General features: G+C 40.3%; 1 protein-coding gene across 1 annotated transcript in view; it reads left to right on the top strand.

Annotated features, from left to right (window-relative positions):
• adamts3 (ADAM metallopeptidase with thrombospondin type 1 motif, 3) overlaps nucleotides 1–23,249 on the top strand; it is a 174,456-nt gene that overhangs the window by 88,355 nt on the left and 62,852 nt on the right. The window contains exons 6-10 of the mRNA XM_069683065.1: nucleotides 1,450–1,533; nucleotides 2,812–2,968; nucleotides 11,915–12,020; nucleotides 18,598–18,741; nucleotides 22,962–23,094. Of these exons, the coding sequence (XP_069539166.1) occupies nucleotides 1,450–1,533; nucleotides 2,812–2,968; nucleotides 11,915–12,020; nucleotides 18,598–18,741; nucleotides 22,962–23,094 (624 nt within the window). The remainder of the gene's footprint in view (nucleotides 1–1,449; nucleotides 1,534–2,811; nucleotides 2,969–11,914; nucleotides 12,021–18,597; nucleotides 18,742–22,961; nucleotides 23,095–23,249) is intronic.

Here is a 23,249-nt window from a genome sequence, read left to right as displayed (position 1 = left end):
TTCGTTGGTCTGGCATTTTGCCCCGCTCTCCCTATCCTAGAGCTGATGTGTGTGTTCATGCATTCGTCTGATTTTATCTTTCTATCTCCCTACAGAATCCTCATTGCCTGTAAGAATATTTGATATAATACAATATAATGTGATATAATGTAATTTATACGTCCTATTAAATTCTATATTATTCTAATATATTTGGATATTGTCTGGCATGAATTCAGTACCAAGGTTAAGTGTCTCATTCTCTGCATCTGCATGCAGATAAGTAAACATGCACATGCAGTAATTTAATAGCAGAATCCATCAGTGTGTTTAATATGTCCCAGATACCTGCAGATACAGAGAGCCACACTGATCCCTCAATGGGAAATTTGATCCCTCTTGCTGATTAAAAACACACAACGGGGCTGTGGAAGATAATAATGTTGAGGGAATGAGGTGTAAAACAGCGTGAGGACCGGTAGAAACTGGGCCACAGCCGGAGCTTGTATGCACAAAAAAAAAAAAACGTCATAGATTTAAGCTGATGGAAAATGTTGGTCAGGCTATCTGAGCAGATCCAGCTCCCTGACTCACACAGATCTATAAACGTTACTTCACAGCCTTTTTGACTGACAGCCAGGGTCAGACCTACACACGGGTCTGTATGTGACTGAGTGAGTGAGTGAGTGAGTGAGTGACTACTACTTTCAGAGCTGTAGAGAGAGAGAGTTGCGACATTGCAATGGCGGATCATGGAGCATATTGGACCTCCACTGACACGACTCTATACGGCTCTGGATACTTTGTTCAGGGAGTGGGCGGGGCCGCTCCTCTGCTGCAGTCTCAGTTTAAAGGTGAAATTATCTGTGACACATAAGATTTTAAACATCTGCATGAAACATCTTCCCTTGTTGTGCCAAGAAAAGTCAATTGTGTGCTGGTATCAAATTACCTCAAAGGGTTTTAAAATCTGCACAACATACAGCTACCTCGACTCAACAATTCCTTTATGGGGGGAAAATGGGGAAATCTCAGTAAAAACAAGAGAAGGGAACCTTTCTCGGTACAGAAAAACATGCAAATGATGTTGTACAGAATAATGCTAATTTTATTTATATACCGTCTTTAAAAATGAGTTTACAAAGTGCTATGACATCCAAAGAAAAACAGGATACAAACAGAAGGCAACACAACAACAACAACAAGGTCAGACACAGCAAGACAATTTTATTCATGATGAAGATAGGGGAGGACAAAAGATGTAAAAACACAACAGAAGAGAGATAATAGGACGATAAAGACGAGGAATAATCATAAGATAGGTAAAAAGAGTAAAAACATTAAAGCAGGTCTAAAATAACGTGATTTAAGAGAGTGTAATGTGTCCCAATTTATAGATATGCTATTAATGTGTTTTATGTGAGCTATTCAAAGTCATCTGATCAATAATGTCTTCACTTTGCTTCTCAGGTGAATGAGATATACCACGATGAGTCGCTGGGAGTCCACATCAACGTGGTCCTGGTGAGGATGATCATGCTGGGGTATGCAAAGGTGAGCTCCACACATCATTTCTGTCAATTGTTTTTGAAATGCAAAAGAAATAACATGAAATTGTAGAATCCCATTTAGGGCTCCTTTGCCCCAAAGAGTGCAAGACGGTGGGAGTGTGGCACTGAGTTTGATCACGTCACAAAGACACTGAAATCGAAGTGTCAAAAGAGCCTTCGTAACAGAGCTGGTGATTCCTATTAATAATTAATCTATGAATCATTTAAGGATTTAAGAATCACTTTGGATTTGATTATTATGCTCTTATGCTCTTATTGTCCTCTCATCCCTTCTATTTATAACTTGTCTTCATTCTAATGCTAAGTAAACAAAGAAAATTGGAGAAAGTAAAAGTACCCTAGAACTGTACTTGACCTGTACTTGAATAAAAAATATATTCAGCAATTTTATCTTGAGCAGCAATATTTGCTTGGTTCTCTAGAGCCTAGATAACAGTTGCATTGTTCTGACTTTGTCGACACACAACACAAGTTCTCCCATCTATCCATCCAGTACAGAAAGTAGGAAAACAATTTGACTTATTTGCTGCTCTTTAAAAGAGAGACTGTGGCAAAAACGAGGCATAACTGGATGTCACAGCAAAGAATGAGAAAAAGAAAGTCGCAAATATTTCTGCTTTGATGGAGCACGCATACAGAACAAACAAATACAACACTTATACTTCTTTGTATTTTATGCTCTTATAGTTCTCTCATGCCTCCTATTTAAAACCAGTCGTAAGTCTAATGCTAAATCAAAAGAAAAAATACCAAATGGCATTCAGTCTTTTCACTGAAATATTGATGTTTTTCTTCTCATGCTGTTATTTCAATAAGAAAGATTCGTATAAGTGCTTCCGAGCAATAGTTATTTCAACCTCATGGTGCACATTTGTGACATTCACACACTGCAATTAATAATGGATCAGAGATGCTAAATAGGGAGGAAAATGTATGCAGAATGCAGAGGTCAGCCGCTGTCGCTCTCTTTCACACATTCTGTAAAAAGGCACGCATGGATGCACACAATATGTGCAGGAAATCTGCAGCAGCATATAGATGAATGTTTGCCTGACCTTTTTTTAGTTTGCAGACAGGAAATTCAGTTTATGTATGCACTTATCGCACCAGAGCACCTGTGTTATATCAGTTTATACTACTCGTACTTGTCAAGTTTTACAATATATGCATTGCTATGCTGTTGACACAAGACTAAAATATACATATGCACGGTCAAGGTTGGATGCTAAGCATTCCTCTCTCTGTCTCTCCTCCCTGTCAGTCCATCAGCCTCATCGAAAGAGGCAACCCATCACGCAGCCTGGAGAACGTGTGCCGGTGGGCGTTTGTGCAGCAGAAAGGAGACCCTGAGCACGCCGAACACCACGACCACGCAATTTTCCTCACTCGCCAAGGCTTCGGCCCCACAGGGATGCAGGGTAAGACCCGGAGCACAGCCACACGGTTCAAATGTGCACTTGCCTGCACTGCCTTATGTGCTTAATCTGAATACTACAGCAGGTAATCAATCACAGTAAGGAGCAGTAAAAGCATCCTGTCCTTTAACATGTGCAACTTGTTAATCAGGACTGATCCTTTGGTTTATTCTTGACATTTGTGAGACGCTCAGTCTGCCCTTGAATTATTTGGAGGGATTACACATCTTGTCTTTATTTTAAAAGAGCTATTATGCAAATTTCATGTGGAACATTTAATAAGCCTTGAAAAAGAACACTGAAAAATCAAAAATAATTCCTCTCTAAAATCAAGCACAAATAGCACGACAGATCCTTGAATGGTGTCACCCCCCTTTTGTGCTTCATACCTTCCTTTAGTTTCTGTTCTTCTGAATGCAGACCTGGGAAGACTGTCGGCTAAAGGCAATTTACTCCCATCTGCCAGATATCGACTGCTTGCTGCACTTCTTTTTTCGTACAGCAACTCCAAAGTCATCACCATTAAAAACCCATACCACTTGATCTATGGCTTTTTATTTGCCTCTTTGAACAGCACTTGCATTCGCTGGAAGCGAACTTTGTGTGCTAAAGCTTCAGCTAATCTGCTAATTCCTTTTTTATGTAAGACAAAGGAAAAGGGATTCATAAGGTGCAGAAAACAGGCATCGTAAAAGACGTGTTTTACATTTCCTGACAAGCCCAAAGCTTAAGTACTGAAGTGCAGTCACTTACACGCTTGTTTAGGGGAAGTTTAATTAAAACTTGGAGCATTCTTAGCTTTGTTTGGCTCGGTAAAGGCTTTGCCAATAATCATAACAATGAAATGCCTGTGTCTCAGGTCTGCAGTGCTGCAGCTCGATGGAGTTTTATCTAAAGCTGGCATCAGGAAAGTTAAATTAACAGACAGTGTTGATGGGTTTGTTGTGATTGGCTGAAGTGACACGAATTGGAATCAGATTTGTTTTGACTTCGAGCAACAAAAGAAGCGTATTTCACAGCGGTAAAGTGGAACAATTGGACAATAGGTTTGGATGATAGAGTCTTCTGTTTGTTGGTTACCATTATGTTTGGTACGGTGGTCCAGACGTTGGTGTATTATAGATATTCTATTGACAGCATTCAGTTTTTTAGATAGCCAACTGGCAAACAATCCTTCCGCTTTATTCAGAGAAACTCTGGAGAGGATGCAAAGACTGTCGATTATATAAAGTTTAATTAAAGTTAAGAGGACAGAAAGCATAGCAGAAAAATACCACAAACATTTTGTGCAGTAGATGTGCAATTCCATGAAGTGATACGTCCAGGAAGTATGAACACGATTCTGAAGATTTACACTTCTTATACACAAGACTGATGCTGCGTCTCAATTTAGATACTTCTGGTTTTAACACTGTCATACGTTAAGTTTGTACTTACCTAGTAGGGTAGTGTTGTCTCAAGTATTACATGACCATTATGTGCTACCAGGACATGGCGTTTGCAACATTTGCCTGCTTCAATTCCTTCTCCTCGGTCTTCTTTTTAATGAAGAATTGCAAACCAGCAGAACATGAACGCCAAAATGTAACCACGATGGAAACTTATAATTCAGATTAATTTCAAAGAATAAAAATAAACTTGCCGTTAGTCCCTGTTGTGTGCCCCCTGCTTAATACAATGTGGAAATCTGCACAATCTGTGACACTGACCTGTCCATAGTAGTGTTGCGGACAGGACAAGTAGTGTTACTTAGCCAAGATGGCATCCATTTAGGATGAGATATGTCTTGTGTTCCTCACTTAACTCTTTAACCTTTATGAGAACACCACCCAAGTGTTGATAGTGCACTGCATGCTGCCATTATTATCAGTTTAGGCACACTTGTGTACTGAAAAAAACATGTCAAAGTAGAAATTGAGCCCAAATGAGACACATTGTAAGAGTCAGCAGCCATGCTAGCATCTCTGTGAGACTGCACCTATAAGCTAAATGATAAAATAAGATTGCTAGCATGCCTTCAATGATAATGCTAGCATATTGATTTTTAGCAAGTGTAATGCTTACCATTTTAAAATCTTAGTTAAGTGTTTTTGCATGCTAGCATTTGCTAATTAGCACAATTTAATACAGTTTAGGCTAAAACAAATGTTTTTCAGGTATTTGGTCATAAACATAACTGACATTCATTCAAGTCTCCAAAATGTGCCTCCCTACTTGGCCAACAGTTGGTGTGAAATGAAAGATGACATAGTTGGTTCATTGTTAGTGAGGTCAGCCCCCAGCAGAGGGCTTTGGTTTGTTATTAAAGCCACACACTGAACTGTTTCAGGGATACAGCACACATTAATATTTAGTTGAAGCCTGAAGACTGTGAGTGGAAATATAATGTGGTGAAGATTTACATGCAGACAAAAGCTTTTATCTTTTGCATCTCTGCCTCGTATGTAAAGGACTGTATATAGATAAGTTATTTTCTCTCCCCTCTAGGCCTGGCAGATAGAAAAAGGTCAGCATGTGTTGTATTTGAATGTACAGCTAGCGATGCATCTATTTCACATCATGCACTGGAGAATTAAAGCATCAGTGACAGATAAGAGATCAGCCTGCGACTTCTGAACTCTGTAAAAGCTTGAAGACACTTTTTTAATGGTCTGATTCCTGCTGGGAGGATCTGTAATCCAACTGAGTTCAAAGCTGCATCGAAACAATTTACCTGATTAAAATCATTCAACCAGCGTTGTCTTACCTGCAGTCACTGCAGACGTGTTTTTCAATGCCAACACCTGTGAGTTCTGTACAGTTCTCACCAGGGACTAGATTAAACAAAAAGAGCTACTGAGCATTTGGTAACTATGCTTGATAAGTATTTCATGGGAACAAAGTCCTTACCTTGCTTGTAATTATTTTTCATTTGGATCTACAGTATAAAGAATTGGTCATGTTGACATATGCTGTACATTTTATGGAGGTCCAGGTGTGCCAAAATACATTTTTAAAAAGGTACAAAAAGGGAACCAGCCTGATTAATGTAGACGTATACGGTCTGCTGTGATTTCAGTTAACAGCATTCAGAACACCTGGCTGAGGCGGAGTGATACACAGAGTGAAAAGTCCCAGTGATGTTGTTCTCTATAGCAGCGCTCATGGAATGCCTCTTGTCCAATAAGATTACTTGGTCCGAACTAACTGTTGTATCAATGAATCAATTATTATTTTTATGGCGCCAAATGTATTCAAACATATCTTATTTATTAATTTAATATTGAACACTTCTCAATGCTCTGTGCTGAAGTACAGCATCGTTCACAGTTTAATCAGTAACCTTTAAAGATTAAAAGTGATGCCAAATACAGGTCACTATAGATCAATGATGGACTACAACTGTTATTTTTGTGAGCAATTATGTCCCTTTGTTGACCCTTTGAATCCAAGCAGGGTGCTTTGCGGACTTTGCATAAGGATAAGACTAAATTACCTTTCCTTTTAATTTTCCACATTTAATATCTCGAAAATATCTGAGCTTCGGGCAGTAATGTAGAGGTCTGAGACCAGGCTATAAACTCCTTCTGATGTGTTTAATGCATTAGTTATTCCAATGTATCCTACATCATGCTGTGCATGTTTGTACACCAGCTGTTTTGAAGATCAAGAAAGTTGTCTTTGTGCGAGACTTTGAGTTGAATATAGAATTGGCACCACTTATAGAAATCTTTTCCATCTTCTCTCACTGCCTTTCTTTTATTTCTGTTCAGAAGTGAAATCTTTTGAAGCTTCTTCTCATATTTCCCACACACAGAGAAGAGAACATAAGTGCTTCCACCCTCCATCAAACATCCACAGTGAGCAAACAGTTATTTCCCAAAAGTAAAACGATAATGAATTGTTCGATTGTTGTTTTTATTGGCACACTTGCTGTCAGGCCATTTGTATTTCAGATGTTTAAGTGACATACTTTAGCAATCTGTGTTTCATCAGTTCCAAGCTGAAATCTGTCAGGACAAGTAAACCAGTAGCTGCTGTCTTTTTGTTGTATATCAATCATTTATTCCCCCATCGAGCAGCCTCGGTTTTCTTTGATGCCATGAAGTACATTAGGACATGATTGGCTTCGTGGCTTCCTGCAGAATTATTTCAACGCTATCTGGGGAAAACATCTAACAATCACTCCTCTGCACTCTTCCCTAGAGCCTTTGTTAGATAATGATAAACTGGAGCAACGGTATGAAGCAAGATGGCATTAATCTTCTCTGTTTGAGTGTGACATGTTTTGAAATTGTATCATTTTCACAGGATGAAGTAAACAAAGCAATTGACAAGATTTCACCCAATAGACGCCGAACAGACAATAACAGGTTGATAGAAATAGTTGATGGTAAAGATGGAAAGGAATTGCCCGTTCTATCTTCTGTAAATAGCTAATCTAATCCATCAAACACAACAGGTACACACAAAACTTATTCTTGCTCCATTCTGTTGGATTCTTTGTTAGTTATGATCCTTTATTTCCTAAACCTTAATTGTATCTGCTTATTCTGTAAGGTTGGGAAATAGTCTTAAAAAACTACCAAATTAGCCTCCTTTTATTGCATTTTACAAGTATAATGACCTACTTACCAGTGGAGTCATTTCAAGAAGAAATTTTGGATGGAAAAGGGTTCCAGGAGTCAGGTCACATTTTATTTTTCCGTAGATGACAGACAGTTGGAGCACTTTCAGGGCTTGGATAGACATTAAACGACTCCGGCTGAATCATCAGGACAAAGGATGAGCAACTGTGAGAGAAAATATGTGGCTCTTTGGTTAAAAGTCAAAAGTCAGTAAGAAGAATGTGAGGAGAAATGTGTGTGACGAGACCGTGACTGCCAAGGAGCAATTTGGTATGAAATGTTTAATTAAGCATTACATCAAAGACAGTGAGCAGAAGCTTCACTTTTTAGTAATTAAGTTCTGATTTATGGCTCATCGCCATATTTAAATGCATCGACCATATCACACTGACAGGAACACATGGTATTGTGATCCTGTGTGGAGTTGCGTAGCCTTTTGAAGCCAATGTGTGTCTTAGCTGTGCAAAAAGAACCTGTTTTTATTTTGGGCTGTCTACTTTGTGGCTAATGTTGGCACGGTAAGCTAGCTAGCTACTCTTTCTAACTACCAAGCAACCAACTATTTGGCTAATGGTTTGTAAGGTAGCTAGCTACTTTGTTGTCAGGGTAAATGATCAATATATCAACTAACATTAGCCGACAACAAACAGCTAGCAGCTAACAACTCTGTAATTACCAAGCAACCTACGGTACTGCTAATGGTAAGATAGCTAACTAGCTTCTCCCTGCTGGTGGAGCAAAATTATAAATTGAACATAAGAATCAAAACATTTAGTTTCATTGTTCTTTTTATTGCTGTCTGTTGGAAGACAGAAATGTAATGCTGTAGCCTACATGAAACTTGTTGGGGGATGCTAACCTTAGCTTTCTGCTTGCTAGCTTGAACTTTGGCCTAGGCTGATCAGTGAAAGAATCTGTGAAGCCCTGTTGTCAATGTCAGTGTTAAAATGTAATAATTTTAGGTAGAAATGCTAAAATATGTAAATGTACAACCTCAGGTTTATCTGTGAAATCAGCTGTAAGCTAACAAGAGCATTTGCCTAGCACACTTTTGCTAATGTGGCTAAAACATTTTGTTTTCTTGCATAGGAATAATCCAATAGGCAACTGGACGTGGTTGAAGTTCTTGAAGACGTTTCACAGAGCTAGCTCTGTCCACCTGTCAGTTTAGAACTGAAGAAGCCTTTTGGATGAGAGGTGAAACGTCTTCAAGAACTTCAACCAAGTCCAGTTGCCTTTTGGATTAGGCTTAGAATTACCATGACCTGGATGACTGAGAACCTTCATCAACTTTCTTGCACAGGCTTACAGAGAGTCAGAAGAGTCAGTCAGAAAGAAAACAAAAAATATCTGTTTAAAGTTTTACCCTGATAAACACAATAATAAAGTAAGAAGAGTTTCACACTCTTAACAAAACAAAGTCAAGGAGGATAATCAATGTCGACTGATTACACCCAGACTCTTTGTTCAACAAACTCATTCACACTTTTTAAAGTTTATTTTGAGCAAACTGATTCTCCCTGAAGAGGAACAGACAGTTTTCCTCCCAATGCAGTCAGTGCCAGTTTCATCGGGGCTGTGTTATCATGGAGGCCCAGAAGTGGTCACTGTTCCTGGAACATCCTGGATTCTGGTTTTAAGATGTTTTCAAGGGATTATCAATATTTAGTGGACTACCATATTAGGGCTATTATTAGGCCCCTGCCTATTATTCATAAGTGAAGACCCAGACTTTATTGTGTTACGATAAAATTGGTCTACATCATTGTTCTCTAAAGAATATAAATGCGAAATTATTGTATCATTCATGCATAAACAGAACCTAGCTACCAGCCTTTAATATGCTAATGAATGGTGCTAATTTACAGCTGTTTTGTGTTATTGTTCTTTCTTTCTTCTTCTTTCCCTTTTACTTTGTCTCACCGTCTGCTTTTACAGAGCTTTCACAACTAGAGTTATATAGACTTTTTTTTTTAGCTTGCCACTTCAGTTACGAAACATTGCATGACAAACTGTCGGCCTTATTTCGTGTGTCGCTTATGCTTATACTGACCCTTGTTTGGCTTTTGGGATGCTAATCAAAGCAAGACTTGTTATGAAAGGCAGCCTGCAGACCTGAAAATGATTCCAGGTTGCCCTCCATCAGCTTTGTGGTGAGTTCATTCTAACAATAAAATGGGCCATCAGATGAGCTAATGGCAGCTGGACCCAAAAGCGAAAGGGACACTTAATTTTAATACCCCAAATCCCAAAGTGAATTACACCCTCGGGAAAGCATTACGCATGAAGAGTCAATAAACATTTGTCTGAGTGAGCACTGAGTGAGTTTAAAAATGATCTCAGTATCAGGGTAGCTTTTTGTTTGTTACATTTAAAGGTCGGCTGTATAATTTAATTTTAGCTCTGGATTTTGTTTTTGTGGTGGAGATGAAAATGTTAGAGATGAGTGACTTCAAAAAACTGTATTGGTCTGAATATAAGACGACCCTGATTATAAGACGTCACCCCCTTTTCAAGACAAATCTTTCCAAAAATACTTTTTATTTTTATTTTTTTAAGATAATTTTTTTGGCCTTTGGCTTTATTTATAGAACAGCTGAAGATAGACAGGAAATGTTGGGAGTAGAGAGTGGGGGATGACATGCACCAAATGATCAGCAGACCGGGAGTCAAACCTGCGATCAGTGTGACGAGGACCGTAGCCTCTGTACATGGGGCGCCTGCTCTACTGACTGAGCTAAACAGCACCCCTCCAAAAATACTTTTTTTCAAATTTGTTTTCAAAAAGAAAACTACGAGGACCGCCGCTACTTTCTTGGCTGGGTAGGGCAGACCCAGTCCTGGGGGACTCCCAGGACCTTAACCAAGGTGCGGAGGGCTGGGCTACGACCGCTGATAGTGCAGGAGGACGGGACACAGAGCTCTGCGGTTAGCTGCTTTGCTTCGCGGCGCTATGGTGGCCCGGATCTTTTTATGCTTGCCATTCTCAGATACTCTGTGACAACAATTATCTTAAAATTGACATCATTACTCAGTTGTTGGTTAACTTGACCGACTTTTGAGCCATTTGTTCCCAATGATCACCGTGTCTCTCCATCTTTCACCCCCCTGGCTCTGTAGTTGTGAGTGACGACTGGCCTCGGTTATGACGGGTACACTCGCTCTACAGATGAGTGGTGCTGTCTATTGTTGTGAATGTATATTTAAAAGTCTAGACCCCGTATATAAGACAATCCCACATTTAAAGATGTATTTCAAGGGGGAAAAAACCTGTCTTATACAGACCAATACAGTAGATGTTTTGTGCAATACGTTTGTGTCTTTTGGTAGTGATGATGATGGATTTTTTTTTTCAATAAAGCGAAGAAATTCCCAACGTGAAATCATTTAGAAGCTACAAACAAAGACCTGAATACTTTATTAATTACAATAAGCTGCTTGGATATATTCTTTAATTACCATCTTCACTCACAACTTTAAAATCGAATCTAAACTCCTGACCCTAGGAGAAATCCATTCATTTAAGACCTTAACTCAGAATGAGAATGGAACAAACGACTGGTTGAATTTGCGGTTTAGATGTCTAAACAACCAATGACTCTGTTTAAAAGCCAGGACAGGTGGCACTGATCTAAATGTATATTAGCTGTGCTGTGCCAAAATCTATACTCCCTCATGTCTTTCTTTGCCAGGCAGTGTGTGGTTCACTTCTTGTTAGGTTATTTTCTTCTTATTGTGCTGCAGCAGCAGGAGGTGTGTGACTCTCTGTAACATGTCAAAACAGCAGCACAGATTGAGGGTTAAATGTGGAGACGTATGTTTATTCTAATCTTGGCACAGATAAGGTTCTTCAGCGCTGCCATCTGTAGCTTCAATACAAACAGTTATTAATGTCAACAATGTATTCCCAGTGAATGATGCAACAAAAGCTGATGCAAGTGTTGCAGGAAACAGAAGTAAACAGTAGAAATGTGAGTTGCAGGCTTATTAATAATTATGAAGCTGAGAAACGTGGAGGCGCTTCCTTCCTCGCTGTCAGTACCGCTGTGCCTCCGTCTTCTGCTGGGTTTGTGTTATACATTTCCTGTTTTCTTACTGAGCGTATCATTAATATCATAATGCACATTCAACACATGTAAGCACACAATACATGAGATGTATGCTACAAATACTTTTTAACAGCATTTGAAAGCATCAGAGTACTACGTGTAGCTCTTTTGGGAATAGAAATATAGAAGAATTGGGCCTCCCAGCTGAGAAACAAGAGAGTAATAATAAAAGTACAAAAAAATCAGTTTCACTTCTCTTCCATTAACCTTTACCTTATCATGTTGTCCTTCAGGTTACGCCCCAGTCACAGGAATGTGTCACCCTGTCCGGAGCTGCACCCTCAACCATGAAGACGGCTTCTCCTCGGCCTTCGTCGTGGCTCACGAGACAGGACATGTGTAGGTTCTTGCTCTCATCTTCCTTCTCCGCCTGCGTAGGTGTCTCAGTCTCCTTAACACACACATTCATCCTCCCAAGGTGACACTTATTGTCCTTCTGCAGAACACCACAGCTGCACGTGTGAACACTTACCTTGGGCTGTTTTTTTTACTGTGATCTCTATAGTAAGTGACGCAGGGGACCTTTACGCGGATCGGCCTTCAGCTTTCTGACAGTGAACATGTTGGCCTTTATTGAGTTTGTTTATTGATGAAATGTCCAAAAACAGCGGCCCTCAGCATGACCCCTTTCCCTTTTCATGCCCTTGAATATCTCACACGTAAATTCACACACCATATGTCCTGCAATAATATCCAGAAGTCAAATAAAAGCCAGTCTCCCGTTGCGGTCGGGGGGGCGGCCAAGACGCTAAAAATTAAGGCCATTAAGGGTGTATAAACCTTAATTTTGTGCATGCCAATGTAAATATACATTTTAATCACTTCAGTTTTACAAAATTCAAATGCTAATTTTAACTTATATGCCAAACTGTATTTTGTAGTAACCTACAGTTGCCACAAGACAGCAGTAGCTATGTTTCAGGTGCCGTACAGGAACTGTTCAACTCCCTAAACTTCCATCGTAGTCACTGCAAATGTTTAAAAATAAAATCCCTCTTATGAAATTAGGTAATTATGTTAAATGGATAGCCAGAGGACTTTTAATTTGTAGCTAATGAGGAAGTTTGTATTTACAGCTAAATGCAATAACATGAAGAGGGCAAATAAGAGCAGATCGAAACAAGGCCTAATATGTTAATATTAACAATTATACTGAACAAATGGAGCCAGTTAGAAATAAAGTTCTTCCTCTAACACAAGCCTCACTCAAAGAAAAGCCTGGTATCCTCTGCAGTTAGGGTAAATAAAGGTCCCACCTTAGAGGAAATACAGTATTTCACATCTGAAATACAGATGTGAAATACATTTAATTACCTTCCTCCCAAAGCATCTCCTCCTTCTCCCTCATTAAAAACTCCTGAATCTGCATAGTCTTGCTCGCTATGTGCTATGTTCCTCCTTTCGTAAAATTACAGCCGAAACAAAACTCGTCTCTGCCATCGTTTAGTGGCAACTTGTTGAAACTTAGCTAGCTTGAAATGTAGTAATTAGTAGTTGTAACGTTAACGTTAGTAGTCAGCAATGAGTTTGCAAACATCACGATTACGGTTACAGCTGGCTCGCACATCGCCGAAGTGGTTGCCATGGTTGCACATTATGATATGCATAGCGTCACCCCGTCCATTAACGGGATTGGCTCCTTAGGTTTGTGACATCACAAACCCTGCCGATCTGAAAACGTGTTGTTCAGCCTGTCCTTGGTACACTGCAGTTTAAATGCAGACAGGCCCAGCCATGAAGATGACTGCTGATGTTGTCCCTGATGTGTCTTGTAGCACATGAAGAACACCACATGGAGATGTTTACAAGGTTAAACACTTGATTTTCACTGGAGGGGGTCTTTAATTTCTCTCTCTCTCTCTCTCTCTCTCTCCCTCTCTCTATCTCACTGTCACTGTCACTCTCTCTCTCTCACACGCACACACACACACACACACACACACACACACTCACACATACATGAGCTGTAAACACAGCTGGATGAATTATTACAACAGTCATAAACATAAATGTCAGGACTGAGCACATATTGAATACCGAGTAAATGCACTACACACTGGACAACAGGTAGACTGCATGTAGGGTCACGTTCATAAGCAAACCCCGAATCCAACAGAAGATAAATATAGAGGATAGAGGCAGAAAGGATTTCAAATGTTCAGATTCAACAGACCTGAAAATCATCTGCAGGGCTGAGCTTAACAAACACAACAACAAATGTTTGATCTGAGCGTCTAGCAAAGGAAATGTCAGGGCAAGGAAGGCAGGGAGGTGTTGTAGAGAACAGAGGAGCTGTCTGGAGCAGCAGCTGTTTGAGAGAGTCAACCGGCTGATAGAGCAGAGATCCATCCTGCTGAGATGTCCCCGAGCAAGACACCGTATCCCCCAACAATATAAAACCAATGTGGAAACTAGCTGTTCTGTATGCACACAGAGATTTCTAGTGCAGAGAGAGGATTCTTGGAGGCTTGCTGACGTAAAAAGGAGTATTCACAAATCCTGAGACTGCAGGATAAGCTTCTGAACTGAAGAACAGCTCAAGGAATCTTTAGTCTTTCCTAAGCTGAGGAGATAAATGGCTTCATGAGGAGGAGAAAGCAAAAAAAACGATGAATGAAATGCTGCGTTAAAAAGCTCCAAATGAAGCTCTATTGATTAGATTTAAAGGAATATAATGTAGTGGCTGATTCTGATCTGACATACGTCTGATTTTCTCAATTATCAGAGGGTCTTTCAAAGCTTCAGTTTGATTTATTTCACTGGGTATTGAGTCATGCACAAATATTATGCCCAGCCCAACACAGGCTTACAAGTACAGATGTCCCAGTGCTATCTTTGTAGGTTTCAGCTAGTCTTCAGGTTTGTCCCAAGCTTCAGCGACATGGGACACCCTGCCTTTAACCTTTAAGAAGATTGTTGAAATAGATTTTGATTCAAGAGCTGTTTTGATAAATTGGACTCCAACAACGTTTACATGTCTCAGTCTGATCCTGATATGTGTATGAAGATTATCTGCTCACAATCTGGCCCACATATCTCTGATTGCTTGATATATATTTTTTTACACCCAGGTGCAAACTAACAATTAGCACCAGACTATAAACATGACTAAGCTGCTTACACGTGTTAAAAATCCTGTTTTGCCTCAACATCAATCAGTTTTCTCTCGTGTAAATGGCGTGTGTGCATGAACAAGCCTTTTGCCTGTCCCTAAATCTGTACCTTGGCAGCCAAACATCAGATGAATCATTTGACCTAAGATCCAGGAAGAGTACATAATAAAGTTTTGTCTTGGTGATTTCACAATAAGGGCTGATTAGTTTTAATAGGTTTGTAAAATATCTTTGTATAATTCTTGATAATGTTTGAGGCAGATTATTATGCGAGCAGGGACTCAACGGCTTCCTCAGAGGGTCTTTGAAGCAGCCATAGATAGTCGGAGGTGATGAAGATTTAATCAGCAGTGAGAGAACAGAAGACCGACAGGGTGACAGTCAGGTACCCTGCTGCACATGGTGTTGACAGCCGGGTCTGTGTGCGTTAAAAAAAGACAAACTGTCACCACCGTATGTAAGTATTAACTCATACTAAAGTCCCCTGATGTATGGAAATAGACTCCTGTTCACACTATTACCATTTACAACAAACAGAAAGAGAAACCACCGTGTTGCTATCTTTTAGACTTTGTTTATTGTCAGTTTTATGTCATCAATATGCTCCTAAAAAAGTGCTGCTTAGTTCTGATGACGGCAAAATCCAATTTTCCCTCATCTTTCTTTTGTGACTTACCATAACGATGCAATGATGCTACCCTATTTCTCAAGCTCTCTTTTAATTCTTCAGTACTACTTCTGTTCAAATAGCTCCTACAAGGTAATACATTGATGAGAAGGTGTCAGAAAGTGTGTACCATAATTATTTTTGGCTGACCGCCGGGGTCAGCCCTACACATCAGTCTGTATGTGACTGACTGACTGACTGACTGAGTGACGGTACTTTCACAGCCGTAGAGAGAGAGAGTTGCGACATCGCAATGGTGGATCATGGAGCATATTGGACCTCCACTGATGCAACTCTCTGTCCATACGGCTCTGGATACTTTGTTTGGGGAGTAGGCGGGGCTGCTCGTCCGCTGTCCTCACCTATGCTGCAGCGCACACCTGCTTTTAAACACGTTGTCATCAGCCTCATAAGGACAGTCCTTGTAAACATTGCAGGTGACAACATACAGATAAAAACATACATTACACAAAAAGACAAGGATAAAACTTCTTGTGGCTCCTGCTGCATTGACCTGTAAACTTGATCCACAGGTGTACGACTCATTGCATCGAGACAACAAAGATATGTGCAAAGTGACACTTTTGACACATTTTTGACCTTTGTTTCGATTATCTTTTTTCTTTTACAGAAATCTGCCAGCCAATCAAAAAGTAGTACTTTCAATTGCCATTGTTTGTTCACTTGATATTGTTGATGAATAAAGAGAGATTATATCTGCACATACATACCATGGAGTCCTTAGTAGAAGGACTGAACAGACCAAATATAGGAGTTTAAAGTTAAGCATTCAGATGTTGTGTCCTGGAAAAAAAGTTTTAATTTCAGACTAATTTGGTCAAAAACAAAGCAGATGCTTTGAGTTCAGTTAGTTAAAACGGCATGTTTTGTTTTTATTGTACATGACATGAAAAATGACATTTTTCCACTTCACTCGGTGAAGATAGATTTAAAATGTGTCAGTACATTTCAGTACATCTTAAGATAGATCTGAAGAATCTGAAAAAGTGATGACATAAAGACGCTCACTGACTACAGTATGTTTTTTACATTGTCTAAAAAAATCTAATTATTCCTGCTGAAACATGTATTTAAAAAAAGTCACACATTCTTCACAGCTCAGGCAGTTCACAAGGTGATACCTCGTCTGAATATCTGAACTCGAACTTCTGTTGGTGACATTGTAACGTACAGTATTGACGCCTCATCTGAAGAGTATATATTGATTCTTACAGCATGTTAGTACAACATGACCTGTCAGTCAGAACAAGGACAGCACCGAGGACATTTAGGCCTCCATCAAACCTTCCTTTGTTTCAGCTCACTGTTTATCACGCTGTGTGGTTGGCCTCAATGATTTTTCAACATCACAACAACTATTATGTGTAATTGGTTTGTAAATGATATTATAGCGACATGTGTGACATGAGAGGCTTTGAACAGACAAAACATGGAGACTAATGATGTACAGCATAATGAGAGCTGAAGCCCAGAGGAGCCACATGCAGCGAAACTCAGTAAACAAAGACATGAGCCAACCATCTGTCCTCTATGAACCAAAGCTTTTTATTTATTATCTGTTCTCTTGTATTAATTCCAGCTTCATGAATGACCTTGTAAGTTCTTGTGACAAACAGTCAGTTGTCTTCAGTTGCTTTTCACAAAAGAAAATGTTCTCTCCATCCACACACTCTGTTTACACCAACACATAAACACCAAGCATGCTTTGAAGCGCTCTTTCTTCAGAATCATTCTGAGTTCATCTCAGGGTTCTTTCTCCTAAGTATCTATATTTACTATGTGTTTAATATGTTTAATATTTGTCCTTTTAAAGCAAAGCCAAATATTCAAATTCATCAGAATGTTTCATTGTTATGTTTGCAACACCTTCACAGTTAAAACAAGAGGTCAAAACCTCGTATGTGGCTGACCGCATCAGGTCAATGTGCGCTTTTGTTACAAGGACTGTCCTTATGAGGCCAATGACGACGTGTTTAAAAGCAGGTGTGCGCTGCGGACGAGCAGCGGAGGAGCAGCCCCGCCTACTCCCCGAACAAAGAGCCGTATAGACAGAGAGTCGCATCAGTGTAGGTCCATTATGCTCCATGATCTGCCATTGCGATGTCACAACTCTCTCTCTCTCTCTACGGCTGTGAAAGTACCGTCACTCAGTCAGTCACTCAGTCAGTCACTCAGTCAGTCACTCAGTCAGTCACATACAGACCCGTGTGTAGGGCTGACCCTGGCTGTCAGCCAACCAGGCGTGCTCACACAACCTACTTTCCATCGCTGCCTCCGAAGCCTCAAAGGTCAACTCTCATCTGGTTTGCATGTGCTCAGAACATCAGGAGAATACTTCAGCTGTTTCATTCCTCCACAGTTGTTTCTGCAGTTATGTCAGGTTGATATGAAGGCCTTCGTTTCTAGGTGCACACAGTGGGTTAGAAGAAGAATCCACATGCATCATTTCCCTCGATGTTCATGTTTAAAAGCTTCCAGAAAAAGTTACTTCACAAGTTAATCTCTGAATGTCAATTTTTTCTGTTATACATGTTGTATATTATATCTCCTGGCTACACAGAGCAGATGATTTCTGTTTTGAAGTCAGTATCGGAGCAAATAATTGAACATTCAAACAACCTTCATGGGAAGTTATTTTCTGGAGGTTTATCTCCTAAAAAATACATATGACATTTCTCACTGCATCAAAGTGCTGCCTTTTCTTCCAGGTCTGTAACAGATTACGATAATTGAAAAGTTTCTCTAATGTCCTCCAGCTCGAGAAATAATTTAAAGTTTGTGTTAATTACAAATGTATATGTCGGCTCACAGGTTGGGAAGGTTTTTTCTTCCGAGGTGCTTTCTCATCTTATTTATCCTTTGCAAAATGGATCTGGTGAGTTTTTCTGTTGGGTTAATTGGACTTAAACAAATGCAGAAAAGACGACCATCAGTCCATCTGAGGTATCAGGAAGGAGTTAATTGATCTGTATATATAATAATATAATCCTTTATTGATCCCTGCGGGAAATCCGGGAAGAGGATAAATGGCCTACTTAAAGCTCCTCTGAGATTTGTCATACCATGCTATCCTGCACATGTGTAAATATCTGCTCGTCTCCCCCTGATGGTGCAGCTTGGGCATGGAGCACGACGGCCAGGGGAACCGCTGCGGAGACGAGACGGCGATGGGAAGCGTGATGGCTCCTCTGGTGCAGGCAGCCTTCCACCGATACCACTGGTCCATGTGCAGCGGACAGGAGCTCAAGAGATACATCCAGTGAGTTCATGTTTACATTCACACATTCAAGAGGGCAGACTTTTTCTGTCACATTATCTTAAATGAGTTAGAAGCATGTTCAGTTGTTGACTATGATTGACTTGAAAGCTGTCCTAGCTAATTTAGCAGTGGTAAAAGATGGCAAATCTGGAGCCTAGTCGAGGTAGGCTAGGGATATGAAGGTTAAAACTTTATTTATACAGCACATTTATAACACAGGCAAGTGTTTAAAAAGTCTGAACCTGAGTTCTTCCCTCTGCGAGTTTCACGCAGACTTTCATACTGGTTATTTAAATGCAACAGAACAAAACAATTTCTCATCTGGATTTGCACAAGATACGCCCAATGATAGATGTTGAATGGCTGCCATGAATCTATGAGAAAACTTTTCTGAAGGATAACATGAAAATAACTCTGGATAAGGATACATCTTGCAGCCTCATTTGTTCTGTTGGTCGCTGAAATCTCAACTTTTAGATATCGTGCTTACTAACAGACAACAAAATATTCAGTACAGGGTTGATGAAAAGGAGCAAGGAAGCTGGAGTTGGTTATTATTGCTACAATCTATAAATATGGCCCCTAACACACCTGGTATTAACATGTGTCCTGGGTGATCCCATCACAAGTGGTCAGCTCGAAGTACTAGCGTTCACATTTTGCATTTCAATGTGCCTCCAAATGCGTCTTCAGTGACCACTTGTGATCTCATTTTCCCGCTCTGTATGCAAAAGAACACAGAGCCTCGTTCACCTTAACACGACTTTGAAAGCATCATATAATACAAACACTGTGATGCAGACTCGCAGCACAGAGAGGGGGAGAGCTGCTGTGCAGGCGCTCGGGGGTGAATACGGACTGAAGTGATGACGTGATATGAATCTTTGATCATGAAGCTCGATGTTTGTCCTTATAGTAACTGTGCATGGAAATACGGACAGAACGCGACGTTCTTGAGTCAGGGTTAGAACATGACAAACACTCTGTGTCACAATCTGTGTCACAATCTGTGTCCTCACTGCGCTGCATGATTAAACTCTGATTACTGCAAGTGGATCACTTGATTTTTAAACTGTGATAAAATACTTGTGGATCGTATCTCCGACCCGCGCTGTCTCTCCCCCTCGACGGTTCGAGATCGATCCGTATTAAAAACTTAAAAACTTAAACGCAGTCTCCTTACTGAACAAGTACAGACACGATCTGTCTGTATTTCAGTACACACTCTGCTCTAATGCATACACTACGCTTACACAGCTGGAGTGACATAAATAAATATAAGATTTTCACGTTACACAGCAGAGAAATGTTAAATCAGACGAGAATGAGAGGCGAGTGATCTCCTGTAACCAAGTGATTGTTACCATAGATACAAGGAGGCGGTGCTTCATATGGCCCAGGACACGTGTGCGTTCACACCACCAGATGTACACTACCAGTCAAAAGTTTGGACACACTTTCCCATTCATTTGTATGAGAAAATGTGTCCAAACTTTTGACTGGTAGTGCATGTGGATGAATGTGTCCCAGACCACCTCCATGTGTGGCCTGAGTGATCAGATCTGAATGCGTCTTCAATCAGTCCTCGGTGTGTTCACACCTGTACTTAAAGTCGAGCTGAAATGGCATTTCGAGAGTATCTAGCTTCCGTATCGTGACGTATTTCCGAGTGAAACAGGACGTGCAGGCGGGACATATCATTAGAGGGATTTGATTTGATCGTTGAGAAGTGGGCGTAGACAGACGTTCTCCACAGCGCAGTAGCTAGCTAACTGACCGAGCGTTCTTGGTGCTCTGCGGCTAAATGTTGTAGATTGATTGGTTGAAATTGTTTGGTGCTAACTTACGTAAGCACGCGTGAAATTTAGTTTTACTGGAAGAAAAAATGATCAGATTTTATTATAAGAATACGAAGAAATGGATTTTCTGTATTTTTTTTGGCCTGTATTGTCAAATAGATGCACAATATTACCGGGGATGTGATCTAAAAGGATTAAAATGACATTTTTCATTTCACCTCGACTTTAAGGCTGTCCAATTGTGAGCCGATAATGAAAACCACATGTTAATACCAGGTGTGTTAAGGGCCAATGTTTTAATGTAAGGTGAAAAAAGCACTGACACACTAATTACGATCCTCAGTGCAATGACATTGTTGGATTACCCTCAGCTTTTGAGATACGTTCCTTTGACAGCATCCTGCCATTTTTAATCAGCACATTATGAGGCTCTGCACATGTAATCATGTGGTCCATTGCTGTTATCTTTTTCCCTCAGCTGCACAGGAATCGATCCCTGACGGGGAAAGTTCAGTCGAGCGTGGACACCAAACTATTGGCAGCGTATTAGAGTGCTGACACTGGCAATGTGCACTCAATCGCCATACAGCATCCTTTTTTCTAGAGCAGCTCTGGGCTTTAATCGTTGAATGTATGGCAGGGAAGAATCAATATATACTGTAGTTTGAAACGTGTTGCTGAAGAATGAGAATGTAGGATCGTAATGTGAAAGCTTCGGTTTTAAGAGGGAAAGAGAAACATCAGCGAGCGGCTGCTTTCGAGTTGTTTAAAATAATCTTACACTCCACCAAACACACATTTGTCTGAGCTAGGATGCTTTCATGCGCTGGCCACATGCAGCCAAATCCATCCAAAGAGTGGAATATAAATACATAACTAATGTTGCACAATATCTGAAAGCTTTTAGCAGCATTTTGTCAGAAAATTCACAGGTTTCAAAGTGGTTCATATTTAAACAAGTGAGCAATTAGGAGCTGCACAACAACAAGACACTTCACTTTACAATGTTTAGCTGCTCATGAGAACTGAAATCACACAGTGAATCCAGGTGCAATCAGTCTAACTTATATTTATTTAACACGTCTTTCCTTTGGTTTGTTCACTACTCAGCTAGTTGATGATGTTAGAGCATGCAGTAACGTCTTTCTTAAGTAAAAGCCAGTGTTCAATGATGGTTCAGTCTCAAATATAGCCAGTCAGTTGTGTGTGCGGTATACTGTATGTTCACGATTTAAATGTCCATCAGTACTGCAGCAGTCCTGCTACATTTATTGAATTTCCAATTGCTGCTACTGATCATTAACTTGACCTTAAAATGTCGTCAATGAAACTGAACTCTTCCTGCAGAGGTTTTACCATCAAACTTACAAGCACGCTGAGTTGGTGAAGGCTTTTAATTTGAAACATCTGTGCAGGAAGTTTCACTTATAGCAGTTTTACACTGTTTGAGGAAACATCAAAGAAAGTGCAACTAGAACAACTTAGTGAATAAAACAGACCCTCAGGGCAGGATGAGGGTGTGCGACAGGTATGATGATGTTTTTTGGATGGTTTTAATCTAAATTACAAACAATTGGTTCATAAATCAATTAGTGGTGAGTACGACAAAACTATTTTATTGTACTGATGGATTTAACACTGTGGAAACTCTTAAGCCCAGTTCAGATCAATGATTCGCAACGCAACAAAACAGTTTCAGAATGTTGCAGAGAAAACTGCAGCGGTGTGAGCTGGTTAGTTGCAGAGCGTCTGAAGCCGTTGCGTGGAGTCGCAGAAGATTTGACTTGTCAAATCTCCAAATGCAGTTTTAGAACTGAATGATGTAGCTGTTTCACTTCAGCCAATCAGGAAACAGCATAAGCTGGCGTAGCACCCCGTCCCTGGCACTGCAGAAGCCAAAGACGGCACCAGATCCTCTCTTTACAAACTCTCTGTGTTCGACGTTTATTAGTCAGTGTTACAGCTAACATTGTGAGCATGTCACTGTCATCCACTTCTTTTTATAACGATAACAGAAATCCAGATATCTAATTAATTCATGTAACCTGGGCCTAATTCTAACGTTATATAGACTTGACCCAGAAGTAGTGGGGTATGTCAGTGTGTCGTTGTTATGGAGATGGTCAGCTAGAAGTCTGTGAGAAAAAGAGCATACTCCTCACTTGATATTTTACCTCAGTAAACATTTCTCTAATAGTTTGATCTCAATCTCTAGTTTAAAGTCTTCTTCATTACAGCACGATGTTTATTTTGTAAAATATGAGCCCATATATGGGCCCCAGGTTCCTGGTTCGAATCCCGGTTTGGATGTAGGGTGGAGTTTGCACGTTCTCCCCGTGCATGCGTGGGTTCCCTCCAGATACTCCTCCTTCCTCATTGGTGAACCTTACATCTAACATCTATTCTTTCCTCTCCTGGCAGCACGTACGACTGTCTGTTGGATGACCCCTTCAAACACGACTGGCCGCAGCTTCCTGAACTTCCCGGCATCAACTATTCCATGGACGAGCAGTGTCGCTTTGACTTTGGAGTGGGATACAAGATCTGCACATCAGTGAGTACAGCCCTCAGGCTTCCCTTTACTGGATGGACGCTACCTACAGTGTGTACCATTTCCTAAAAGATCAGGTCAGAAAAACTCAGCAGAAAGGTGAAACAGAGAGAGATCATAGAAACTTAATTTACTCGCACAGAGTTAAGAAAGAAGTT

The sequence above is a fragment of the Semicossyphus pulcher genome, unplaced genomic scaffold (genome assembly GCF_022749685.1).
Source record: "Semicossyphus pulcher isolate SPU_LCO1_2020_fin unplaced genomic scaffold, fSemPul1.0.p SCAF_6, whole genome shotgun sequence".
Lineage (NCBI taxonomy): Eukaryota > Metazoa > Chordata > Actinopteri > Labriformes > Labridae > Semicossyphus > Semicossyphus pulcher.
This window is presented reverse-complemented; position numbering and strand designations above follow the sequence as displayed.